Here is a 27,556-nt window from a genome sequence, read left to right on the forward strand (position 1 = left end):
CCCTGTGGCATCCATCAATCAGTTTTCTGTCTTTTTCTTTTTTTAAATGCAAGCTAATTTAAGACATGCTGTATTGGTGAGGGACCATTTTACACCCTCTTTATACTGAAGTGTGGTGTGTTGATAAGCTTGGACATATAAGTGTTACTTAAGCAACCATATTGCCAGTTTGTTATTGTTACATACACAAAGGAAAATGGGAGAAAAAAAAGGAAAAATAAAGAAACTTTGATTTGTTAAAAAAAAAAAAAAAAAAGGTGTGGGGGGGGCGGGGGAGTTGTTCCTGAAGGGCCCTTCAAGAGGCATCGCTCAGGGGACCTCTGAGAACTGAGACCTAAAACTCCGCAGGTCACCGGTCAGGGAAGTTTTAGGCAAAATTCACAGAGGAGCTCCCACCCCTCCCCCCGCCGCCGTTTCCACCCTGGCGCAGGGACCGACGGGACTGGGCCACGGCCCAACTGCCTCAGGGGAAGACGAGGCCCGGAAGCCCCGAGGCCGGTAGGGGCCAGAAGAGGGCTACAGGGAGCCCCCAGGCCTCGACCAGCCGTCGCCCGCAGCCCAGAGCTAACTCCTCAGCCCCGGAAAGGCGGGGCCTCCGCCTTTCCCGCGTACGGGTCTCGCCGCCCCGCTCAGCCTCCTCGTAGGCCTTGCGCCATTGCTGCTACTATCGGCCGAACGGGGGCGCGGAGCTGGTCCCGGGGCGGGATGCGGCCGCCCCTGGGGCGGTGGTGGCTGCTAATCTGGCTGCAGCCCTTGTCCGCGCCGCCCGCTGGCGCGGTGCGCGGAGAGGAGGAGGCGGCGGCGGCGTTGGCAGGTAACCGCGGGCACTGGCGGCCGGCGCGCACGCGCGCTCCCGGACTCCTCGGGTTCGTAGGCCTTGGCGGCTCGAGGGCGCTCTCCCTGCCCTCGGCGGCGGCGGTAAGGCTCAGGCAGCCCGGTGGGCGCTTTCTCGTCCCCTAAGGCTCGCCGGGCGTGGCCGGCGGCAGGCCCAACATCCCTTATCGCCTGCTTGGGTTTCCCTGGTCTTCTTGCTGTCACTTGGACACTTTTATGATTTTAGGAGTAGAAGCAACCGCCAAGCTCAGTCTAGCCCAGTTTCCTCGTTTACGAAGCAGCAACCAAAGCTCCGAGATGTTTTGATTTATCTGAGGTCACACAGCTTGTCACTGGCACAGCTGACCCTAGCTAGTCTCCCGACTTTCAACACAAGACTTTTGTATAGTACATCGATTTGTGTTGAAAACCTCAGTATTTCTCTACATAGCTATTACTTTGGACTCAATAGAAGAGCTTTAGCTTTAGAATTAGACCGAAATTCCCCTGCCTCTGACTAGCTCTGCGACCTTGAGCAAGGCACGCTACTGGTCACATGTAAAGCAGATCCTATCTGACGGGATTGTTGTGATGTTTAAAGTGTGCACGATGTTACATAGGAAACAAGAGATGGTAGCTCCTCATATTGTTGTTGAGGGCTATCTGTGGAGTGCTCTCAAGATCCTGGCACGGAAGGGAGGTCGCGAGTTCCGACTCCAGAACTTCTAGTAATATGCTATGAGCTTAACATTTCTAGCTCATCCCCACTCCTCGCGTAAAATCCTTTAAAAGATTTCCTGGAATTTCTGTCCACCAGCTTCTCCTCCTCTCATTGGTAACCGCTGTTTGCAAGGGAGGCACCCAAGTGTGATCCTTTAGCCCCTCCAACGAGATCAAGGTTCTTTGTCTAAGGATGAAGACAGTTTTCCGATTCTGCCAGAGCTGCCAACTCATGGGAATCTTACAGTGCGTTAAACACTTGGGGAACTGTTCGGTACCAGTTTTCATTGAATGGACATTCCTTGAGTGCTTCGTATGTGTTAAAAGTGCTTTAAATGCATAATCTTTTTTAATACCCACAGTAACCCTATGGGCTTGAGAACCATTTACATACCCATTTTACAGATGAGGAAAGTCAGGCTTTAGGAGTAAGAAATGTAACCGGTCTATATACTGATGAAAAAATAAATGACAGATGTGTCTAAGAGGGAGGGTTTCTGAACATAGCAGCAGCCAGAAAATTGTAAGTAGCCTTGGACCAACACCCAGAACCTTGAGTTCTAGTTATTCATTACATTTCCCCACCCACTTGCAGAATTTACTTTGGTCCAGGCACATAATCTTTATGGACAATGGTTTTCTCATGAGTAAAATAAAGTTCTTCTGTTGCTGAATGGCTTCCAATATTTTCCTCACTTTTTTATTTGCTTCAGTCAACCCAATATTTCTCATATTTCTATTACATTTAGTATTAACTATTCCTCCTTCTATTTTGTTAGCCAAAGACCCACGTAAATGCTTATCAGAGCTACTGTTCTGCCCAAGACATGCAGGATGCCCACTGAGTTGATAGAATTCTAGCCCACAGCTAAGAAAAATGGCAATTTACATAGCCTTATAGTAACACTTGCCATTCCAGATATACTATACAGCAGAGGCTATGGAGCATCCTGGATGCTGTGAAGGTTCTAAAGACACCACATTGGAACCTCTGGACTAGACTAGGTCTAAGGAACATTGTTGCTCCAAAAGTGGTTTTATGAGTATCCCTGCGATCAAACAGCTGGTACTTCCTTTCATGAAATAGGGCCCGTCTATAACATGAGAAGCTTGGATTAGATGATACTTACTGTTGTAAAATTCTGTCTTGAATGTACACACCCTTCCGTACAATAGAGAACGTTTAGAGCGAGGCCAGCTTTCTGTCACCCTATTTGGATGAAAGTCAGAGGCAAATGACACAGGAGAAGCAGATAGTTGTCTGGCTGAAAGGAAGAGTTATTCATAGTTTGCAGCCAGTGGGAGAGGGCCCTAGAGACCACATGTCCTATGATAAAGTTCAGGCCACTGGGTTGAATTCCCAGGCTTGAACTATATAGCAATAGGCCATTTGAAACTACAGCTTTCAAGGTTCTTCTCTATGGAGAAGAAAAATCAGTTCTCAAAGTTAAAATTAGCCTGAATGTACATCAGCATGTGCTAATTTCAGATTCATTCTCTATGCACATTCTTGGAGAAATAAAAATCCAGATTGATATTCAAGTCCGGTTAAAAAAAACTAGGGTTACTAGAATAGGAAAGTTACCTTTGTAACTTTGGTGCTCCATGCTAACTCCTTTGAAACTAGGAATTTATAAAATAATACCCAGAAAAGTCCTTCTTCCTTTGACCTTTCAGGAGCTAAGTTTTGTTGGTTTTCCTTTTTGTTTTTCCTATTCTTCTACCTCCCCTTCTTTGTCCCAAAAGAAAAGCAGTGATAGGCCAGATGGAGAAAAGGCAGTCTAATTTAATAAGTGATTTTATATTATAGTTTCATCTGAAGATATTTATTTCCCATATGAGGGCCATGTAAGGTTAAATTTTTAGGAAGAACGTTGCTGAAATATTTTTATGTTGGAGGTTGTTTAAGATCTGCTAGGATTTGAGGAGTGTTTGTGCTTTTTATTTTTAGCACATGCTATAAGTAGGTTTAAGTACTACCTGCCCTTTTCTGAAGTTTTGACTGAATATTTTTACCTTACATATGACTAAATTCTTTAACTTAAATATATCCTTTTACATTAGGAAAACTAAAAAATGACAAAAGTAGTACAAAGGAGTAATTTTAAATGTAATTTATTAGTTAAAGCAGGTGATACCCATCTGTCCCTTTTTTATATAAGCTATGTAATGTTAAAATTAGATTCATTGAATATTTATAAATTGAGTGGCACTTTTTAAAACATTTTTTTAATATTTATTTATTTTGAGAGAGCAAGCGAGCACACATGTATGAGCACCCACACTGGCAGGAGAGGGGCAGAGAGAGGGAGCTGTCATGACATAGAACCTCCATCTCAGGAACTGTGAGATCATGACCTGAGCCGAAACCAAGAGTCCGACACTTAACGGACTGAATGACCCAGGCGCCCCTAAATTGAGTGGTATTTAAAATGAACTAAGGGGGCACCTGGGTGGCTCAGTCTGTTGAGCCTCCAACTTCGGCTCAGGTCATGATCTTGTGGTCTGTGAGTTCGAGCCCTGCGTCGGGCTCTGTGCTGACAGCTCAGAGCCTGGAGCTGCTTCGGATTCTGTGTCTCCCTCTCTTTCTGCCCTCCCCAGCTCCTGCTCTGTCTCTCTCCCTTTCTCTCTCATAAACATCAAACAAATTTTTTTAAATAAAAAATAAAATGAACTAAGGAATCTCATTGGGTAAGGTAACCCTGACTCAGATCCTTTGGTAATGTAAATAATTGCGCTTTGTCTTAGCCGTTTGGGCACAATTGTCCAGAAATATATTCTACGGAAGTCAGGTTTATTGCAGAATCAAGAGAACCTGCTGAGGACTGCATAGAGTTACAGAAGGCAATGGTCATTTTGCGACTTAGAGTTGCAGACTTGCTGGGGTAGGCATTGTGATGATGGCATGCTGGGCTGGCCCTGTAGATACTCCCTAAGTGCTTAGGAGATGGGATAGCTTAGGAGCTGGGATAGCCCACACTTCCAGAACTTTCTCTGCATCTGGAATCAGGTGTGAGGATGTGAATACCCAGGTTATGGGGCACCTTCTAGGGTGGAAGCATATTTCAGCCTCAGGTGGAAGCAGTAGCTGTCCCTAGGCAGGTATTGTTCTCTTCTGATCAGATGAATGATTATTATTAAGTTTTTATGAAGCCCCAGAAATTCCCTTTTGTTTTCTTGATTATATGGTGAAGGGATTTTGTTGGTATCATTGTGATATTTTTGGGTTTCCCTACATCTGCCTCCAGGAAGTTCCATCCTAGCAGAATGAACCAGCATGACTGAGGCCACATAAATAAATGATACCTATAGACATCTGGCAGCTTCACAGAGTTCAGGTCTTGAAGTGTCAGGGCTTGAACAGCCAATAGAGTTCAGATTAGCTGGCTATGTTTTCTCTTTCCACCCTTAGGTGGAGATGGAGGAGGAAGAAACTGAATAATGAAATGTCTCTAGAAGATTAAGGGAGGAGAGACCTAGGAAAGATAATGTTTATAAACAATCTAACATTAGAAGATCTTGTTATCTCTAGGAAGGCAGTAGTCCAGCCTACTTAACAATCTCTATTTATTTATTTATTTATTTATTTATTTATTTATTTATTTACCTTATTTTTTATTTTAGAAAGAGTGTGCACACTTGGGCAATAGATAACAATCTTGATTGCTACAGTATCTTACGCTTAGCCCAGCTAGCCCATGGCTTATGGTTTACATGAACTCACTTGAAGTTAGGCATGTTCTTCCTTAGGTATTTCGGAGTTCTTGTGTGGATTGAATGAAATTCATCTCAGAAGAGAGTTAATAACAATGAGGGCAGCCAGTGGACACCATGAAATACAAACACCTTATCTATCATATCTCATGTATTGTGTAAATTCGACATCAACTTGACCTCAAGAGCCAGAGGCCACTCTGGAGGAACACTTTGTTCCAGGGGGAACACTTGGCAACATGCTTTTAGTAGTGTTTCTATTGAAATCAATAGCCAGAGCAACCTACCTCCTTCTGTACTTTACTTAATCCTGTTGAGGACCAGGGAGAAACTCAGAGCAAGTTATTCTCTTCTAACTGGGAGGCCTCCTATGTAGAATACACTGATGTACCATATATGAGTAAAACAAAAACTTATTGCCTCTTGCATCTCTCTGCCCTTCTCTAACCAGTGAGGACAAAGAAGAGAGTCCCTAGTCCAAGGGATCTTAAGGATTACAGCTCTCAACCCTCTAGTTAAGGTATATTGATGATGGAGTAGGGTAGGTTCTGTAGGTCCTGTGGGTTCTGTAGGCGTGATGGCAATGACACAGACTGGATAGGATGTTTGTTTACATCATGTTGCTTCAAAGGGAGGGACAAAGTGTACCTCCTTTTATTGTGCTGACTGGTGCTGGCCAGACTTTTACAAAGATTGGTCAGGCTTTCACTGTCTGGGCTATGCATGCCCAAATAACTCACTAACCCTCTGGAATTACAACACACACACAGAAGACTGATATTTAATTTTTTTTTCAACGTTTATTTATTTTTGGGACAGAGAGAGACAGCATGAACGGGGGAGGGGCAGAGAGAGAGGGAGACACAGAATCGGAAACAGGCTCCAGGCTCCGAGCCATCAGCCCAGAGCCTGACGCGGGGCTCGAACTCACAGACCGCGAGATCGTGACCTGGCTGAAGTCGGACGCTTAACCGACTGCGCCACCCAGGCGCCCCAAGACTGATATTTAAAGGCTGGAGATACGGTAATGAACTTGCTGTCCCTAACTTCATGGAGAGACAAAGTATAAACGAATAATAACATGAAGACAAAATAAAGCAGAATGAGGAGAAAGTAGATAAAAGGGGCTGGAGTGTGCCTTCTCTGTGCCCTCAGAGAAGGTCTTCCTGAGAAGGTGACATTTGGGCAAACATATATTATCAGAAGGAGCAAGCTCTGCCAAAATCTGGGAAAGGCAGATTGCAGGTGAAGGAATTGGCAAGTAGGAAAACTTGAGGCAGAAATGGTTCAGCATCTTGAGGATGGGAGGATTGGTGTGGCCTGAGTAGCTGAGAGGGGGAGGGGTGGAAGAGAGAAGGTCAGAGTACTAGGTCCTTGGAAGGGAGGGTGGATTTTATTATGAATGCAATGAGAAGTCATTGGTTTTGAGCAGGTAAATAATCTGCTCTGATGGATGTTTTTGAAAGATTTATATGCTGATTGGAGAATCGGTAGTAGGGAAATGTCATACGGGCAATTCTGGAAGCTGGGAAACCAGCTAAATGGCTATTACAGTAATCCAAGTGCAAGAAGACTGGTTTGGACAGCAGAGAAGCATTTACTTCTAAATTCAGATCATTGCACTATATTTAAATTGCACCATCTTGCTCTTAAAAGTTACAGATACCAAATGATTTAAGGAGACAGTCTTAGGACCAAGGGGGAGCAAACTCATTTGAAGGCAGTATTTGTTTGCAAAGCTCAGGTCCCGGAAAGAGGATATTCCCTCAAACTACTAACAAGAGTAGTTCACTGTTCTTACAGGAATTGATTCCTTAAAGTAGTGGAGCCCACTAGGAGAGGCGATGCAGGGAGAAGCTCCTGGCATTGAGCACAAGTGTCGTATTAGGAGTAGCCCTGAAGAAACAACTGGCTGGAAGTTAACATTCTTACAGTGGTCTGGGGCTGCTGGGGTCTGTGGACCTTAAGCCTCACCCCCTTTACCTGCCTGGTTGGAATGCACTCCCATTTCAACAATAGGTAGGGATTCCCCTCTTTTACTGAGGAATATAGTTGTCAGTATAAAGTTGTCAACTCTAGCCACCCGGTAGAGACCTGTTCCTGCTCAGAGACCCAACAGGAGGGCTGCGTAGAGGCAGAACATAGGATACCAGAAGGCCAGTCGACAGCCCTCCTTCTAATGCTTGTTCTCACTAGCTGAGGGCTTTTATGTGTTTTGGTTGCTTAGGTGCTCCCAGGTTCTACACTGCCTTTGACATTGTCTCTTCTACAGCTAGCTGCCAGCTCTTCGATGTCCAGGAGTGCTTTCTCCCCTGTGTAGCCCTTGGCCAGGAGTCATTTGCATTTCAGATATATCCAAGAATTCGCCTCAGCAGTTGGTTGCTTTGTGTGTTGGTAGCACTGGTTCTGCATTCCCCTTTTGGTCTTGTATATAAACAGGCTGTGCCGAGGGATGCATGTTTTAAAATGTTTAAAAAATGTTTATTTATTTTTGAGAGAGAGGGAGAGACAGAGCGTGAGCAGGGGAGGGCAGAGAGAGGGAGACAGAATCTGAAGCAGGCTCCAGGCTCTGAGCTGTCAGCACCGAGCCTGACATGGGGCTTGAACTCAGAGACAGTGAAATCGTGACCTGAGCTGAAGTCAGCTGCTTAACAGACTGAGCTAGCCAGTGACCCCCCCACCCCCAGGGCATGCAGTTTTAATTTTTAGTAGTTTGTATTTAGCAGAGAGCTTCTAGAGCTTCCTTTACGTGCCGTTTTGAGACCTGCCTCTAAACCTGGATTCTTGTATTTCCATCTCAGACTCTCAAACTCTGCAAATTTGTTGGTATATTTAAAAAACTGTGCATTTCCTCACAATGTTAAGAGTATAGATTCAGGGCGCCTGGGTGGCTCAGTCGGTTAAGCGTCCGAGTTCAGCTCAGGTCACGATCTCGCAGTCCGTGAGTTCGAGCCCCGCGTCGGGCTCTGGGCTGATGGCTCAGAGCCTGGAGCCTGCTTCCGATTCGGTGTCTCCCTCTCTCTCTGCCCCTCCCCCATTCATGCTCTGTCTCAAAAATAAATAAAGGTTAAAAAAATTTTTTTTTAAAAAGAGTATAGATTAAATGATTTGACAGTGTCACACTGGAAGATACTGGGTTCTCATGTGACTTTCCTGCTTTGTGTAGCTTTGTGACTTCCATGCAGTTGCATTGGTGGGTATTCTCTGCATCTTCTCCCCAAGTCTGTCTTCACTTCCTTTAAGCTTAATGCTTAGGATGCTTCTAGCTAGGACACAAACCTATGTGGACTTATTCAATATCATTCCCTGAATGGATGTAATTGTTGACTAGTTTCTAGTTACTCAGTCCTTCCCCAACTGTGGTGCAGCAGATTATTCTAACTTCACTTGATGTTTTTATGGAGCAGCTGACCACACTCTCCTTAGAGGAGTTGGGGGATGGGCATGAGGCCCATTTCTCTGTGTGCCCATAACATTCTCTGTGCCTGTTTCCTATTGACACGTGTAGTGGTGACAGACACCCTGTCCTGGATCCAGAAGAATTTATGACTTTCATCTCACTTCACTTTAAATTCAGATATGGAGGCAGCCACAGAATAAAATGAATCCCATTACTTTACAGTTTTCATATGGCATTTACCCTCTCATAAAGCACCTGTCTCTCTTCCTCTGTATATTAGATTGTGTTGTGTTGTATTAAATGTTATTTATATGTTGTATATAACATAACAGATGCACATATATTTATATATGCAGACACATATGTATCTACTTCTGTCCCCACATTTCTCCTGTGTTGTAGATCTATCCATCTTCACTTAGTCCCACCAACCAAAACTCAGTTATGTCCCAAATTGAACTCATCCCCCTTTCCCTGCCCAGGCTTGCATCTTCTCCAGTGTTCCTTTTCTGGGTGAGGGACCTCACCATCTTTCCACTCACCAGAACTTTCAGGTCGTCTTCTTGCTCTCCCTCATCTAATGAATCTCCAAAGTCTGTTGATTTCAGTCCTAAGTGGTCTTTTATCTGTTCTTTCTCCCTCCTACCTAGTTCGTTTCTTGCTTGGACTCCTTTAGTAGCCTCCTTAGTGGTTCTTCTACTTTTAGTCTTCCTCACCTCCAGAATTGCACATTGCTTTAGAATTCTTTTTCTAAAACACAACTGTGTACCTGTTATTTCCCTATTAAACTGGTTATTCTCTGTTCTCACAGATCCGTTCTGTGCCCCTCTCTTCCCTGCTCGGTGTCTGGAAGTGGACATCTGTGTACTGCATCACCTGGGCTTCTTTGCCCTCCTGCTTCCCATTGCATTTGGCCAGTGAGAGGCACTGATGGGAGGGCAGGAGAGAGAGGTTGAAGTAGTCATACCTTCATCCCACCGTTCCACATTTTGGCAGGGATTGCATCCCATGACACTACTGTCCCCTGGGCTTCAGCAGCTCTGGTAACGTTGGGCCCTCCCTTTGCCATTTCAGGCAAGGATGTTAAAGGCTTCCTGCTGTTGTTGATGTCTGGGAAGTTCACAGCGCCTTATTGTTAATGCCTTAACTCTGCCCACATCCTCACTGAACTCTTCAGTTAAACCCTTTTGAGTGTCATCAGTTTCCTGCTGAGACTTTGATGCTTACCTAAAATCCTTCAATGCTCTGCTTTCAGCATGAAGTCCATACTCCTTAGAGTAAGTAGTAACTACTGCTTACCTCTCTAGCTGCAGGTGTTGAAGCTGCCACCAATTCTTGCCCTCCACTTCAAGACTGAAGTACCCATTCTGGGTTCTTTTTTTTTTTTTTTTTACTTTCACTTTTTATTTGAACTCCAGTTAGTTAACATAACAGTGTAATATTAGTTTCAGGTGTAGAATGTAGTGATTCATCACTCACATACAACACCTAGTGCTCATCACAAGTGCCCTCCTTAATACCGATCACCCATTTAACCCATCCTCCTGGCCACCTTCTGTGTTCTTATAGTGCCTTCCATATATCACAAGAGTACTGACACTAGACTAATTTTTTGTCTGTCTCCTGTAGGTTGGAAAGATGGAGGGACTATACTTACTATGTAGGAGAATTCATTTAGAGAATGTAAAATGCATTATTATTGTGAATAAAAGGGAAAAAAAAGATAAGATTGCGGGAAATTAAATATTTAGGAAATATAATCGCTTTTTGATCTCTCAGTTCCAAGGTGTAAAGCTCTGAAGGAAATGGCTTTAATTAAAACTTCTGAGTCAGACTGTTACTGCTACAATCGAAATTCCCGAATGGAGTGGAAATACATGTGGTCAACTCTGCAGGTAAGAGCCTATGTTTAAATTATGTCTGAGGAGCTGGGAATTAAAATGTACTTCTTCAAGAATACAAAATAGCTTTTATATGACATAGAGCTGTGTATCAGTATGAAATCTAGCCTGGGAATCACATCCAGTGGCCCAAGGGAAAGGGATATGTGGAAGGGTACATTAACTCTTCATACGCTTCATCAGCCCTTCCCCAAACTACTCCAAATAAATATGGTTTCTAAGTGAGCACAATGTGCTTGCTATTCAGATACATACTTTCCAAAATCATTGCTATCCCAAGCCCCTCTCTGATTCTAGGTATGGCCAAGATAATAGTTAATCTCAATAGCCCAGTACTTTTCCTTCATTAATAATACTTATTAAGCACTAGTTAAGTGCCAGGAACTATTATAGGCTCTTAGAATACATCAGTGAACAAAATAGATCCCTGCTCCTGTGATGTTTATACTCCTAGGGATAGGAGATAGGCCATAAATGTAATAGAGAAGAAAATTATAAAACTAGTAAGTGCTATGAAAAAAGAAAATGTAGAGTAAGGTAAGCAGAATGAGGGAGGTGGGGGGGCAGTATGAAAAGAGTGATCAGGGTAGTTCTTGTAGAGAGGGTGATATTTAAGAAAGACTAATTTTTTTTAAATGTTTATTCGTTTTTGAGAGAGAGACACACAGAGAGAGAGACAGTGCAAGTGGAGGAGGAGGGGCAGAGAGAGAGAGAGACACAGGATCCAAAACAGGCTCTAGGCTCTGAGCTGTCAGCACAGAGCCCAAACTGGTTCAGAGCTCAAACTCATGAACCAGGAGATCATGATCTGATCCAAAGTCAGACACTTAACTGACTGAGCCACCCAGGTGCCCTGAGAAAGATTTTAATGAAGTTAGTGAGTTACCAAGATAATATGCCAAGAAAGAGTGTTCTAGGCTGAGGGAAAAAGATGGGACAGCATATCAGAAGGCATATGATGTTAATTTGTACTATTACTGATAATATACACCATTTTGATCACCTGCTTAAGGTGGTATTGTCAATTTACAATTTTACCACTGGAAAGTGACCATTTTCCCCTTTGTAATAAATGAGTATTTTGGGGCGCCTGGGTGGCACAGTCGGTTAAGCGTCCGACTTCAGCCAGGTCACGATCTCGCGGTCTGTGAGTTCGAGCCCCGCGTCAGGCTCTGGGCTGATGGCTCGGAGCCTGGAGCCTGTTTCCGATTCTGTGTCTCCCTCTCTCTCTGCCCCTCCCCCGTTCATGCTCTGTCTCTCTCTGTCTCAAAAATAAATAAAAACGTTGAAAAAAAAATTAAAAAAAAAATGAGTATTTTGAGGAGATACTTTGAAACTATGTAGATACTCTTTTCCTTACCTTTCACCCTATAGTTTTATTGTCCATTGATGATGCTTGCATGAACCAGTTATCATCATGCTGTTTTATCAAATGGTGATTTTCTAATTCCATTACTCTTTCCTCATTCATCAGTATTCTTCAACAAGGAAGACGTTTTCCTTCTCCAGTTTATTTATATTCATGTAATATTACAGATTGCCAATTCATTCAGTGGATTAGAATCCATTACCTCATAATTTATTTTGTTATTCAAATTATCCTAGATTTGGCCAGTAGGAGTTCCTTCAAAGTATCTCATGTGGGAGCACCTGGGTGGCTCAGTCGGTTAAGCGTCTGACCTTGGCTCAGGTCATGATATCACGGTCCGTGAGTTCGAGCCCCGCGTCGAGCTCTGTGCTGACAGCTCAGAGCCTGGATCCTGCTTCGGATTCTGTGTCTCCCTCTCTCTCTGCCCCTCCTCCACTCACGCTCTCTCTCTAAAAATTAAATAAAAACATTAAAAAAATTTTTTTTAAAGTATCTCATTGTCCTTTTAATTTGTGCCTATCATTTGAGCATCTCTGGCAAACAGGATGCTCCAGGCTTATCTTGTAATTTCCTAAACCCAGCTCTGGAATCCTACATTTTTTCAAGGAGCATTCAGAGTTAGGTGTGTTTATTAGTGCTGGGATACCATTGTCATATGCATACACACAGAGATACAGAGACATATACACCCCTACACCTGCACATGTATCTATTTCTGTCACTTTTTTATTTATTTTTATTTATTTTTATTTTTTTTTCATTTTTTTTTCAACGTGTATTTATTTTTGGGACAGAGAGAGACAGAGCATGAACGGGGGAGGGGCAGAGAGAGAGGGAGACACAGAATCGGAAACAGGCTCCAGGCTCTGAGCCATCAGCCCAGAGCCTGACGCGGGGCTCGAACTCCTGGACCGCGAGATCGTGACCTGGCTGAAGTCGGACGCTTAACCGACTGCACCACCCAGGCGCCCCTGTCACTTTTTTTTTTTTAATATGTGTTTTTGCAAGAGAGATTGAGAATCCAAAGCAGGCTCCACACTATCAGCACGAAGCCCACTATGGGGCTTGAACTCATGAACCATGAGATCATGACCTGAGCCAAAGTTGGATGCTCAACCAACTGAGCCAACCAGGGGCCCCCTGTCACTCTATCTGTTAAAAAACATGCATTCTGGGGCACCTGGGTGGCTCAGTTTGTTGAGCTTCCAACTCTTGATTTCAGCCCAGGTCATGATCCCGGGGTTTTGGACCCGAGCCCTGTGTCAGGTTCTGTGCTAAGCATGGAGCCTACTTGGGATTCTCTCTCCCTCTCCCTGTGCCCCTCTCCCCCACTCACACACACACACACTCACACACACACACACACACACACACACACACACACACTCTCTCTCTCTCTCTCTCTGAAATTAAAAACAAAAAAAAACCATGCTTTTTGATATCTCCCATACTACTGGGTTCATTCTAATCTCTCTCCTTGTCGTATTTGTAACTTTCTTCTCTGATAATGGGGAACCTGGTTTTCATTATCCTCAGTATATTAATTTATTTGCTTAATGCTAGGGTAGTAATTTGTTTATTTATTATTTATTTGTCAACGTTTGTTTAGAGTGTGTTTTATCTCTAGTTTAAGAGTACATAGTCTAATACTATGCTCCAAAATTACTTAGGTTAATTCATTCCCACCCATCCTCCTTCAATATGGTTATATTATTCATTTGAAATATATTTGTTTTTATTTTTAAGGGTTTTCCCCCATCCTAGTTGATTTTATTATAATTATTTTTTAGTATGTGCAATATTAGTATGGTTTAAAATCACAGGTCTACACAGAAGTATCCTCAGAGAAGTGTCACTCCCCCTCATTTCTCTATCATTCCTATCCAACCCTTGTGGGTAGTCAATATTACTAGCTTCTGTCTTTCCTGTGTTTCTTTTTTCAAAACTAAGCAGTGATGCATGTTTATAGACAGTGCTAAGGAGTGGGTTTAGATGGAGAACCAATGGCTGAGCCTGGGTCAGTCTTATATGAAGAGGTTAGGGAGGAGGAAGAGGCCAACAGAGGAGAGAGAGAGAAGGAGCAACAGGTGAAGATGTCCAGGACGCTGTGGGAAGAAGTGTTACAAGCAGGGCCAAAATGCTGTTGGTGGATCAAATATGATGACGGAGAATGCATTGGCCATTTGATTTAGCAACATGGAGGTCCCTGGTGACTTTGTCAGGGACAGCCTGTTGGAAACGACACATTGGAAGAGGGTTAAGGAGAGAATGGAGAGGAGAAGAACTGAAGACTGCAGGTATGGGCAACTTTTTAAAAGAATCTGAGTGCACTGGGAAGCAAGGGGATAGCTGGAGGGGAAAGTGGCTTTTTTGTTTTTAAATGGAAAAGCTTCGACATGTTTGTGTCCTGATAGGAATGGTCTAACAGAGAGGGATGAAGTGCTGGTAGGCTGCCCTTGAGTGGACAGAGGTGGATCTGATTCTGTGCCTTGAGAATCTTCTTTAAGTCTCCTCTGTGGCAGAAAGTTCCTCCCCACAGGCAGGAAGCAGAGCATGTGCCTGCAGGTGCTGCCGGGTGGGTGGAGGTGGGGATAGGAACCTGTTGATGTTCTCTTCTGGCTTCTTTCATTTTCAGTGGAGAGTGAGGAAGGGGAGGAGGTATTGGTGTTGAGGAAGGAAAAGCTGTGAAATCTTTGTTGAAGAGAGTGGAGAGTAGATAGGAATGTGGTGTGATCGCCTAGAGCTGCAGGTCCCACTTCAGGTTCCCACTCAGGGGCTTGAAGTCAAGCTACTATGTGTTTATCTAGCACCATTGGGTGGTACAAATGCCAAGAGTAGAATGGGTGGAGAGTTGGATTTTGCAGGTGGATGTGACAAAGCAAGAGCAGTGCAAATGAGTCGGGTACCTGCAAGAGAATGATTTGTAATGATCGATCGTGGAATTTAGCTGGATTAAGAAGGGGCTAAGGACATCAAAGGGGTGAGGAGCAGGGGAAAAATGGCTTGATCCATGGTGGGGTCAAAGGCTTACTGGGGTCGGGGTACTATACAGGGCCTGCTAGAAAGGTAGGAGTTGGTGGTCAGCCAGTGGGATGCATGAAACAACCTGTAGAGGGGCTGTAGTTTGGTATGAACAAGGTCCTGGGTGTGGCCGTGGGAGTAGTTAGCTGAGGTGGGGCAGAGAACAAGCATAAGAGGGTAGGAGTTCAAGATGCTGAGAATCAGAGCATTGGAAGGAGTTTGGCGTACATAATAAACACATTGAACCCTGAGAAATATGACAGGAAATAGTATTAGAGAGAGAGCATCAGTGAGCCAGGAACTGAAGTCCAGGAGAAATGAGTGTCGGTAATGGGTTATATCACCTGATGCCCTGTCTTCAGAGTTGGTGATCTCACTATCCTTTTCAGGCTTGCCTTACTCTTGGACAGAGAAAAGGAATAGAGAGGGAGAAAGGCAGCAGCAGAATTGTTCTTTAATGAACACTGGATTGTCACTGTTTGCTTGGTACTTTGTTGTGAGACTAGAATAGGACCTGTGGTTGGATTCTGGTCCTTCTTCAGGAGGCATGGGGAGAGAAGCCTGAATTACATATGCTCAGCTGATCCAGAAGGAAGTGCTTTTTCTCACAACACAGTAGAAAATGGTAGAGACATAATTCCTGTTCTCATGTTTATAACCAAATAGTTTGCCACCTATTACTTTTGTCATCCTTTTTCACATGTCCCTTGACCACAACAACTTGCTACAGGAGGGAGTTAAGTCACCTACAACTCAGGGGAAGAAATAACCACTTTCAAAAGTCTCTGTGCTCAGTGCGTTTGAACTAAACACAGATCTGTAGGTCCATCCCTGGGATCCCTGGAATCGTGTATATCTGAGTGTTCTTTATCCAGTTATCTTGGGCTCTCTTTACTCCTCTGCTTATGATTTGAAGGAGCTTATGAGAAGTTTTAACTTCTGTGTTTATGGATTTCTTTGTTCTTATTTTATAGGTGAAAATTACCAGTTCAGGCCTGCTCAATATTGCATATATCACAGGAAGACATAATTGTCAGTATCCAGAAACCATTCTATCTTTTATCAAATGTGTGATTCATAATTTTTGGACACCAAAGGAGTCTAATGAAGTTACCATAATCATCAATCCATATGGAGAGACCATGTGCTTCTCTGTGAAGCCTGTCAGGAAGATATTTATCTATACAATTAGTGTGAATCGAAACAGTAAGTCTGTTTTCATTATACTTGATTTTATGGATTTAGTTTTTCTGGAGTGACATTTCAATAAAGTGACTTTTCTTTTACCAACTACATTGACACAAAGTCTTTGTTGTGTGTGTGTGTCTTTTTTATTCCAGTTGTGGATTTCAAACTCTTCCTTGTGTTTGTAGCAGGTATTTTCCTCTTCTTTTATGCAAAGACCTTGAGTAGGTAAGTATCCCTTTTTATTTTGTTAATTTTGTAAATTAAAAAGAGTATAGGACAATTTTGACCCTATGCTAAGTATTTCCACACTAGTTTGCAGTTCTTGCTTTAGGTTTTACAAACAGTAGTTCTGAAGATAGTGCTTGAAAGGCCTTTTAAAACCAGAAACAGTACACATGATATGTACGTATATATTACAGCATGCTTTTACATGCATCATTTTGTGTTACGTATTAATGTACGTTTTTTATTTGATCCTCTTAATTATGTGAACTTTGCATTATTGTTCTCATTTTATCAATGAGAAAACCAACATTCATCATCACTGACTAGTTCTTGCTAGGGCCGAGATTTATATTCAGGTTTTCTGATGCCAGATGCTTGCTCTCTCTATTAGATTCAAGCTGCCTCCAACATTTGTGGCTCTGATACAGAAGGTTGAGTTTAACAAATATTTGACTCTGAGATAAACATAGCATCCTGATATTTTGTTTATTACAACTTCTTTCATGAAAAAGGAGTCCTTTTCCAATAATATTTTACTTCTTAGCTTGCTATTCTTAATACTGTTCATTTTTCTTGTAGTGCAATTAAGTATGTTTAATGTAATCCATGGCCTTTATAAAACCAATGTTAGTTACATAGCCTGAAGAGTAAAGCTTGGACTCAGAGGAGATGGGCTATAAGCCTGAATCCTCCAGTTGGGAGATACTGACTTATGGAAGGTCTTTAACTTCTTGGTGTCTTAGCTTCCTCCTCTGTAAAATTTTGACATGGATAACTATTTCACAGGGCTGTTGTAAATGCACGCAGAGCTCTCAGACAAGTGCCTGCCACATGGTAGGCACTCAGTAATTATTCTTGGATCAGATTCTAAACATAGATAACTCAGACATTTTGTTTTGAGTTAGTGGCAAGCTATTGACTATAAATTTCAAGTATAGAAATTTCATTTTTTAAGAGTATAGGATCTAATTAAAACTAACATCTGAGTTTTTCTTCTTAGTATTCTTTATAGTTGCTATCGTCAGGTTAAACAGTTTTAATACTGAAAGTGCTGCTTGGCATTTAAATTGCTTTTATTTTCTTGTTTTGACAGAAGTCCTATTTTCTTTTACTCTTCTGGGACCGTGCTAGGTGTTTTAATGACATTAGTCTTTGTCCTGCTTCTGGTGAAAAGGTTTATTCCTAAGGTAGGCATACTGTGTATAAATGAATAAAAGAGGGAAACCATGATCTCATAGACATGAAAAATGGATCAAAGTTAATCACATTGATTATGACAGTTCCAAATTCAAACTGTATTTCTACACTGTATTACAAAACTGGCTTTAAAATGTATCTTTTTCTAGAGATTCCATTTTTATTTGTTATTATGTATACCCTTAAGTAAATATAACTTTTGGTGATACTTTTTTGAGACCCCATTATTTAAAAAAAATTTTTTTAATGTTTACTTATTTTTGAGAGACAGAGAGAGACACAGAGTGTGAGTGCGGGGAGGGGAGGGACAGAGAGAGAGGGAGACACATAATCTGAAGCAGGCTTCAGGCTCTGAGCTGTCAGCACAGAGCCCGATGCGGGACTCGAACTCAGGAGCTGTGAGATCATGACCTGAGCCAAAGTTGGATGCTTAACCAACTGAGCAACCCAGTTGCCCCAAGACCCTTTTACTTTCAGGTAGTAGATCTTTCTTAGGAATGGTGGGGGCTGATTCTATGCTGAGTAGAAATTTCTCTTATCTTGACAGAGCTGAGGAATGTCGTGATGCTGAACCATCAAGGCCTTGAGTAACAGCATTGCTACAACTGGGGATTTCTTCATTATTATTAGTTCCCCGAAACACCTTTAATGAAAGAATGCCCTGCACTTAGTTGAGGATAAATATTAGTTAATGTTGATAATGTTGCAGATACTCTGATTAAAGCTTGCAACACTGGCATTATTTTGAGATAAATTGATTCTTTAAAACAGTGCCTCTCCACCTCCACCTTTAGTATACATGCAAGTTACCTGAGTATTATCCTGCTGAAATGCAGGTTGTGATTTGGGAGTCTGCCATGGGGCCCAAGAGTCTGCATTCCAGCAAGCTCCCGGGTAATGCCAATGCTGCTGGTTCATGGGCCATAACTTTAACAAGACACCAGAGAGCACCTTGAATTGACCTCAGTGCAGTGTGATGTAGAAGTTTCTAATAATATAAAGGGTTTATTTGTTTCCTCCTATTTTTGTGAGAGTGAATGAACCAAAACCTGTGTCATTTATTCTCTTTCACACACAGTATAGCACCTTTTGGGCTCTAATGGTTGGTTGTTGGTTTGCTTCAGTTTATGTTGTATGCCATTTGATGGAAGATCTGAAGTGGCTATGGCATGAAAACAGAATATATATATTAGGTAGGTAATTAAAAAAAAAAATATATATATATGTATTATTGACAAAGCTGAAAGTATAACTAAGAGGACTTCCTTTGGAAGTATGTTTCTCTCTAGCATCTAAATTTTCCTTTTGAACTAAGGAGAAGTGCTGTTAAAAACATTTTATTTTATTCCCACAGTTGATGATTTCAGTTCATTAGATCTCTTTAAGTTTGTTTATTTATTTATTTGGAGAGGGCATAGTGGGGGAGGGACAGAGAGAGAGAGAGAGAGAGAGAGGGAGGGAGGGAGGAAGGGAGGGAGAGAGGAGAGGAGAGAGACAGAGGGAATCCCAAGCAGGCTTCTCCCTGTCAGCATAGAGCCTGATGGGGGGGGCTTGAACTCACAAATAGTGAGATCACAATCTGAGCCGAAATCAAGAGTCGGACACCCGACTGACTGAACCACCCAGGCAACCCTTTTAGATCTCATTTTAGTCTATTTCCCAATGACATCTTTCTTAGTTTTCTGTACTAATGATGAAAAGAGCAAAAAAGTATTTGTCCCTTTTGACTGCTTTTATGCTTTGAATCATGACTCTTTCTTAATGTATTCAGCATGAAAGGTGAAAAATCCTAAATATAAATTGCTAATGAAAACTTGAATTTTCAGAAACAGAGAAGCTATTAAGAAACCACTTGTTCTTGGGGCGCCTGGGTGGCGCAGTTGGTTAAGCGTCCGACTTCAGCCAGGTCACGATCTCGCGGTCCGTGAGTTCGAGCCCCGCGTCAGGCTCTGGGCTGATGGCTCGGAGCCTGGAGCCTGTTTCCGATTCTGTGTCTCCCTCTCTCTCTGCCCCTCCCCTGTTCATGCTCTGTCTCTCTCTGTCCCAAAAATAAATAAACGTTGAAAAAAAAAAAAAAAAGAAAGAAACCACTTGTTCTTATTTCCTGAAAGCAAAAACAAATGAACAAGTTTTAAAAATTATTTATTTGTTTTAATTGGGGAATAATGGAGAATGGGAGGGTCAACTTTCTCCTAAGCCCTTAGTGCCAAACTTCTCATATAAGTTCACCCACCCAAAACAGAAGCAATCAATTTTTTTTTAACTGAAGATTTTTATGTCTTTAGCTCATTTTTCTTTTTATGCTTAAGTATTTTTAAAGTAAATTACAGATATCATGGTATGTTCTTCTAAATATTTCAATAAACATCTCTAAAAAAAAGAGCATTTTCTTCTATAGTTAAATAACTATTAAATCTTAAAAAAATCAATAATTACATAAATTACTCAGGCCATGTTCAGATTTCCCCAGCGTCCTTGATGGTTGGTCTGTATAAGGTGGGATATAGTCCAGTACCATATTTTGCATTTATTATGTCTTGTAGGTCTTTTTTAATCCATAACAATTGCTTTTTTCATCATAGTGCTCTGGTGAAGAGACTAGTTGTCCTGTAGAGTGTCCCAACTGTCTGGATTTTTCTGATTACTCCTTTGTGGTATAATTTAACTTGCTCCTCTCTCCCCTGTATTTCCTAAACTGGAAATTAGATCTTGAGGCTTTCTTAGACACAAGTGAACCATTTTTCATAGTATACATCAGAGGAGATGTGTATTTCACATCAGATCAGAGGGAGGATGCAGAATATCTCATCATCCTGCCATTATTAATGTAGAAACTGAGCACTGTATTAGGGGGATATAGACTGATTCCTCCACTATATTTTCTTTTTTTGACTAGAAAGCAAAAATGAAAAAATAGGGTTTGTAGCCAACTGTGACATATGCTGAGGCTTATTCCTGACCAAAGGAACTATGGTAACATTTGCCCATCTAGGACTCTGAACTAAAAAATATACCTATCATAATAATTTATTATTAGACAACCTTAATTATCACAAAAAGTCAGCACAGTATCTCACATTGAAGGAATAACTAGCCCTCTACGTGTTTTTCAGCCTTACTTCTTTGGAAAAAGAAAACACAAATGAAGGTTTTCTGCTTAAGTCAAGGCTCTACCAGGATCTTTCACATAACTTTTCAGGTTCAGATTTTCAAGTTCTTCTGCTTTTACAGGCTATGTTTTGGTAGCTGGATTTCTCAGCTTTGCTGTTTGTTATAAGCATGGGCCCCTGGTTGATGAAAGGAGCGTGACTCTTTTGACATGGACACTGCGGCTCCTCGCCCTGGTTCTGATCTATTGTGGAGTCACTGTGCCCCAGGGCTCCTATGCAGCTCTGATCCTCATCCTGGCCTCCAGGAGTCTACGCTACCCACTGAAGGCGTTCACTTATATGAGGTGGTGCGTATCTTTTTTCTCCTCGTAAATGTGACATTTTGAGTTCTGGTTTTCTTTATTGTTTGGGGAAGTTTCTTGGATGTGTCCTATTTAGTCTCACAATTAACTACATTTCATCTGGGGATTTGGGAGAGAAAGAGGATAGAGAATTTAAGCATCTAATCCCATCTCCATTTCTAGTCTTCATTAATCTTTCAGAGGTCTCCCCCCAAATACTAGGTAATTACAGCTCACCTAGAACTTACTAAGATCAGGGGCAAAATTACTTGGGTTCTGGGTTGCCTACAATTTCTACTTTTATTCTACATTTCCTTTCATTAGGACCCAAGATTGCTTTAAAGGTATTTGTTGTGCTTATGAAATAGAGCTAAATGAATGTATTGTTTATGCTTAGGACTTTTTGGGGTTTTTTAGGTTTAAAGTTAAGGCTTAAGGGGCGCTTGGGTGGCTTAGTCGGTTAAGTGTCCAACTTCGGCTCAGGTCATGATCTCGCGGTCCATGAGTTCGAGCCCCGCGTCGGGCTCTGTGCTGACAGCTCAGAGCCTGGAGCCTGTTTCAGATTCTGTGTCTCCCTCTCTCTGTGACCCTCCCCCATTCATGTTCTGTCTATCTCTGTCTCAAAAATAAATAAACGTTAAAAAAAAATTTTTTTAAATAAACTTAAGGCTTAAGCCCTTGAAAAATACAGAAAGAGAGATGAGGTAGCTTCTTTTGTCACAACTGTATTATGTCTCTCCTTAGTCACTGAGCCTGAACACCTGTTTTTGTGTCAGGTGCACAGATGAAGGAGATAGTCCCTACCCTTGAGGTGTACTTGCTGAGCCATCAGCATGCGTTTCTGTATCTTTGGAGTGTTAAAAATATGCCTGTTCAGGGACTATGGCACATAGAGAGAGCTCAGGAGAGTTCCTGAAAGAGATATTACTGGGCTGAATCTTAATGAATTAAAACAGCCGGGTGAATAAATGTGGGAAGGACCTCCCTGACAGGGAGAAAGCCCAGTTTGGTAGCATCATGAGGCAGGCAAGGGAGGTGGCCGTCGGCCAAGTTGTGGAGGCATCACAGGCTGTGTTAAGGAATCTAGTCTGATCCTGTGCATAGTGGAGGCAAGAAGCCATTCTGCAATGCAGTCAGCATTCTCTGCCTGCTGCCTAGACCAGAGTTACAAATCCAAATGCTTGGGGCTGGTCCTGACTGGGTGATGCTGAGCAGGGGTGAGTCAGTGGGGCCATCATGAGGACTGTGAGAAATTCTACAATGCAACCTCATCAGTAAGGGGGCAATTACTACTCAGCTTGAGCTGATTATTACCACATAGGAATATGGGCCCTGCCTTGCCAGATCTTTTGGTTTTTTTTAGAAAAGCTGGAAATATGGATTTGAATGTGAATTCTTATTATTTTTAAATGTTGGCAACTAATCTAAAAATAAAAATACAGTTAACACAATCAAAGCAGAGACCATGAACCTCATTGGGTGGCAGAATGTGGCCCATCTGCCTTCTGGCACAGAGGGTGGATGTAAGCGGGAGGCCCTGGGACAGTGACATCATAGCGGTCCAGGCAAGAGGTGATGAGGGCCCAGAGTCGGGCAGAGAGACAGTGAGGGAGTGAGGGTGTTAATAAATATTTATGAGGTAAACCTGGCTGAGAGGAAGGAGACTCTGGTAATTGTAGTCTATGGATCTGCTACTACACATATAGCCAGTGACAGGACAGGGCCCTTGTGCAGAGAATGTTGGCAAGACTGCAAGGTAGCGAGGCTGGGACAGAGGGGCTGCTGCTAGCTGCTCTCTGCACTGCCTCAGAGGCCAAAGGTGACTGGGACTACCAGAGGTCCCTCTGCTAGGAGGAGGCTAGCCATCCACATTCCCCAGGCCTGGGTCCTTTGCCAGGCTTGTGGCTTGAGGAACGCGGGTTAGCATTTGGGCCCTTTTGTTTTAAACCTCCAGCTGCCTCACCAAGTGTAAGGTGTGTTCTGTTACCTGTGTGATGGTCCTTTTATGCATTTGCTGTGCGTTCTGTTAACACAAACCTAATAAAATGTTTTGTAACTTCTTTAGCTTTTCATTTTGCTAATGAATAATTATGTGAACAAGTACAAGACAAAACAACAACAAAACAGGAACATAAATAACAAACCAGAGAAATAATACCTTGATTTGTACAGTATTTTAGTTTTACAAAGAGCTGTTTGAATATATCCTAATATATGGTAGCTACTCTCTTGATTATCCTTATTGAACACTTACTATAGGCCACTCGCTTTACACAAAATATCTCATCTAACCTGTATAGTGACCTAATGAGGTTTAGATGTTATATTTAAAAAAAAAATTTTTTTTAAGTTTATTTATTTATGACAGAGATGGCAAAAGTGCACAAGGGGCAAAGAGCAAGGGAGACACAGAATCTGAAGCAGGCTCTGGGCTAAGCTGTCAGCACAGAGCCCAACACGGGGCTTGAACTCACAAACCACGAGATCATGACCGGAGCCAAAGTTGGACACTTAACCCACTGAGCCACCCAGGTGTCCTGTGAGGTAGATGTTATTGCTTTCACTTTGTTCATATGAGCAAAGTGAGGGTCAGAGCTGTTAATAGTTGCCTCAGTTGATACAGTGGGTAAAACTCAAAGCCAGGACTGTGTCCCAGTCTTCTGCTCAGAGACCAGAGGTTTTCCTCTAGGGAGACCAGGCTAGGTGTTCAGACAAGGAAAAGGAAACAATATTGGTGGTTCCTCAATCTGACTCATCATCCACCACACAATCTTTAAAAGACTTTTCAGGTCCCAACACTCAAAAAAAATATATGTTTAACCACCTCCTGGTAATTCTTGTACTCATCCAGATTTGGGAATCTCTGGTTAAATTTTAAACCACCCAAGAACATTTTTAAAAACTCATTGATAAATGTAACATATGTGTTAAAACCTTATCATCATTACCATCTTTATGAGATTCTCCCCTTTAGGACTTTCCTGATTCAAAAAGAAAATTCCAATAATGAGCCCCTTAGCATGTAAGCAAAGGAGAAATTATAAATTATTGTACACAAACGACCTTTGTATGGTATTTACTCCCTGTCTCTAGGATTAGTCAGAATCACCACCACTAGGTGGAGGTGATATCCCACAAATCTTCCTTTTTTTTTTCCTTTAGGTCTAGCAAGTAAGTGGCCATGAATTCTACCAGGTCTCTGTAAAACGGTATCTCAAAAGATTTGCTTCTGTTAGTGCCCAAGATAATGAGCAGGCCAAGCATAAGGAAACCAGACTTTTAATGATCTGATTGTGTGATTAAAAATTACTGAGAATACAATGAACATGTCTATCAGAAATTGAGTCTCAAATTCCTAAGAACATTATTTAGGATGGTCCAGGAAGAGAAGAAATGTACTATTAGCCCGAACTGCATGTTCTGTATTCCATAGTCACAGTAAGAACCATAAAAAAGTATAGTGTGGTGTCAAGGAAGTTAAGTATTACTGTTACTTTCTAAGAAATGTAGTTTTATAAATCTTAAGGGTTGAATTGAGCAGTCAAATATGACCAGGAATCTAGCAACCAAATGCCACATGTTTTAGGAAAATGAAGAAATGGTGGACATCCAAGAAGCCAGTGTTTAAGTATCTGACTGAAGATGAATACCGGGAACAGGCTGATGCTGAGACAAGCAGCGCCCTGGAGGAGCTGCGTGGAGCCTGCCGCAGGCCCGACTTCCCCACGTGGCTGGTAGTCTCCAGACTCCAGGCTCCTAACAAGTAAGCCCTGCTCAGCTGCCGGGACCACACTGGGGTTGGGATGATTGTGAAAACACTGTGACGGTTTGCTACAGGTACTTCACATTAGGAACAGACTGCTGCCCAGGAGAACCCATGATGCGGAAACTGTCAGTGGCCCTGCTCTTTCTTCAGTGCTCTGACTTGCACAGAGCTGCTAATGTCAGGACAAATAGTGATCTGATGTTTGATACGGAAGGTCGTAAACATAACTTCCACATGAGAAGTGACCGGTGTCGAAAGTAATTGTCAAAGCTTACCAGGAAAGACATCTTTGTCCCAAAATCTTTTTCCTTACTGCTTCCCTTCCTTCATAGTTTTATCTAAATAACAGTGCCCTCAAATTAAACATTGAAGGGGGAAAGTATTGATGCACTAAAATAATGAATGAATAATGACTCTAATAAGAGAAAAGGAATTAGAAAACAGGACTCCTTAGGATAGGCAGCAGTCAGTGCTCGTAAGTCAGCCTCCTTCTCTGCTCTTTCTCTGAATATCTCCAGAGGGATCACCTAAGCCATTCCCATTTTTACACCCAATGTATAAATGCCATTCTCTATTGATGTAAAGTCAAATTTAATTAAAAAGAGGATAAATAGCAAGAGAACATGTTATCTTCCACATAAACCTTTCTGTGATAACATTAACTTTATTTAAAACAAAAAAACTACTTATTAGATTTGCAGACTTTGTTCTTGGAGGAAGCCACTTGTCGCCTGAAGAAATTAGTCTGCATGAAGAGCAATATGGTTTTGGGGGCGCCTTCTTGGAAGAACAGCTTTTTAACCTGAGGACTGCTTGATGACCATTGACTTCATTCTGGACAAGAAATGGGCTAAGGGCAAGGATCCTATTAACATTGGGCAGAACGGTTCTAGGGAACAGTGGCAAAAGCATTTGCTATGGAGAAGAGTCATACTGGAAAGGAAAACTAAACATTATTGAAGATAACTTCTCGTTCTTGGTGAGTTCTGCTACTTATTGTAGTCATCAAGATTTTGTGAGAGTCATTGCCACTTTCCTTGAATGAAGACTTTCATTAGGAACAAGAGAATCATGTTGATCTTCAAAGAGCAAGTTGACATGAACATCTGCCTTGTCAACACCAGGCATTAAATCTTAACCTCAGAACCTATGTCTGAAGACTGCATATAAGTGTTGGAAGAGACCTGAGATATGCTGGACCAGTGTTTTCCAAAGTATAATCCACAGGGTGCTAATAAGTGCTAGTCAGTAAAGGGATTGTGAGGTCAACTAAGATAGTAACAAAGTTAAACAAATGTACCACAGGACTTCTCAGAGCCTTTAATACTGACGATGCACGTTGTCAATCTCCTGGATAGAAACTGTGTGCTGCCATTTCTGACTTAATTTGACCACAGAACCCTTTTCCGTGAGATTGATATTCCTTGGAGCAGTTTGGAAAATGCTAATGATGGCAGAATTGAGATTTGGGGAGGTTCAATAACTTGTCCAAAACTACAAAGCTATTTAGAGGCAGCACTGGGACTAGACATCAGCCCTAATGTTACCTACAACTCAGGGTTAAGAAGAGACCTTCAGAGGTGAGCCTAGGGGCCATCTCCCTACAGCCTTGGATCTCACAGTATTGGTGACTTTTTTATTTTTTAATAATGGACAACTATCTATTTGATAACTATGATAGAGAACATTTCCTAAGATTATATTTTAAAGTTTGATAAGATTTTTATAGACATATAAATTTTAGAATTATTTTCTATAATTTTTTGTATATTGCAATTGAAGACACTTAACCTCTTGTGACATTTTAAGTTGACTGGTCCATTTTTAAAATTTAGTTATATATATTTGTAACAGTTTCCTACACAACAGACTTGTGATCTTTCTTCAGAGAACAAATATTTTTTTTCTTGATTCTCCGGAGTGAAATGACCCTGAGCTTTGACCCTGGGGAAAGAAGGCCAAAACTAAGAGCTGAGAAAAGATCTGAACATGGCAAAACAATCTAAGGGTTAAGATGTGCTAAATTGATTCACTTAAAGAAGGTTTTGCTGTGTTGAGTTCTTAAAGAGGCATACAGAATGAGGAATCTCTTTTTACTAGGAGGGATGTGGATACGGAGGAAGGACATACAGAAAATTGAGGAGCTGCTTTCCTGAGCCAAGATCAGTAGAGTGTTTCTAATTGTTAAAACGAGAGCATGGCTACCCATTTGGAACTTTCTAGGTTGATTTTCAAATATTTTCTCTTTGAAGCAGTGTGTCAGTATTTTACAAGTTCCTCTTTTTACAAGACACCTTTCAGTATTAAGAGCTCTGCAGTCTTTGTGAAATGCACTAAATTCAATCTGTGCTTTCACATAGATTGATTTCAAATATCAAAGGATCTTCCATTCAAATTTATGATGATTATGATGATGACTGTTTTATAAGTGTAAACAGGTCTGACACTTTTGTTATAGTTTTATCTGAATTTTTTATAATTAAATTTATTGCCGGTATATTATGAATGTGTCAGATGCATCAGTGCTGTGCTCACCATGTTCACCTCCCAGGAGGCAGTTTTTGGCAGAATGTGTGTCTGAATGATGTGTGCACAGTCAGCTGCAGTCTGGGCCTTACCTATGCCATGTTGAAGAGGGGCTGGCTGCAGAAGGAGGCCCTAGTGGGCCAAGCTGGGTGGGACCATCACAATAAAAACAGCTAAAGAGAGGAAGAGTACAAGAGTCTTCTGGGATGCTGTTTTTCAGGTTTATTTTAGAGGAAATCATGGATTTGTCAGTTTCTGTTATGTG

At 41.9% G+C, this 27,556-nt stretch overlaps 1 protein-coding gene across 1 annotated transcript; it reads left to right on the forward strand.

Moving 5' to 3' along the window:
- Nucleotides 1-468: 468 nt before the first annotated feature.
- Nucleotides 469-27,267, forward strand: NEMP2 (nuclear envelope integral membrane protein 2). The gene is made up of 9 exons (XM_047085407.1): nucleotides 469-814; nucleotides 10,427-10,542; nucleotides 15,913-16,144; nucleotides 16,279-16,351; nucleotides 17,445-17,538; nucleotides 18,627-18,741; nucleotides 20,780-21,005; nucleotides 24,586-24,762; nucleotides 25,459-27,267. Exons 1-9 carry the CDS (start codon nucleotides 706-708, stop codon nucleotides 25,580-25,582), a joined length of 1,266 nt encoding a protein of 421 aa, XP_046941363.1. The 5' UTR covers nucleotides 469-705; the 3' UTR covers nucleotides 25,583-27,267.
- Nucleotides 27,268-27,556: the final 289 nt, after the last annotated feature.

This window comes from Lynx rufus, unplaced genomic scaffold (genome assembly GCF_022079265.1).
Source record: "Lynx rufus isolate CCGP_SWC_20201006 ecotype Redwood Valley unplaced genomic scaffold, mLynRuf1.p SCAF_2, whole genome shotgun sequence".
NCBI lineage: Eukaryota > Metazoa > Chordata > Mammalia > Carnivora > Felidae > Lynx > Lynx rufus.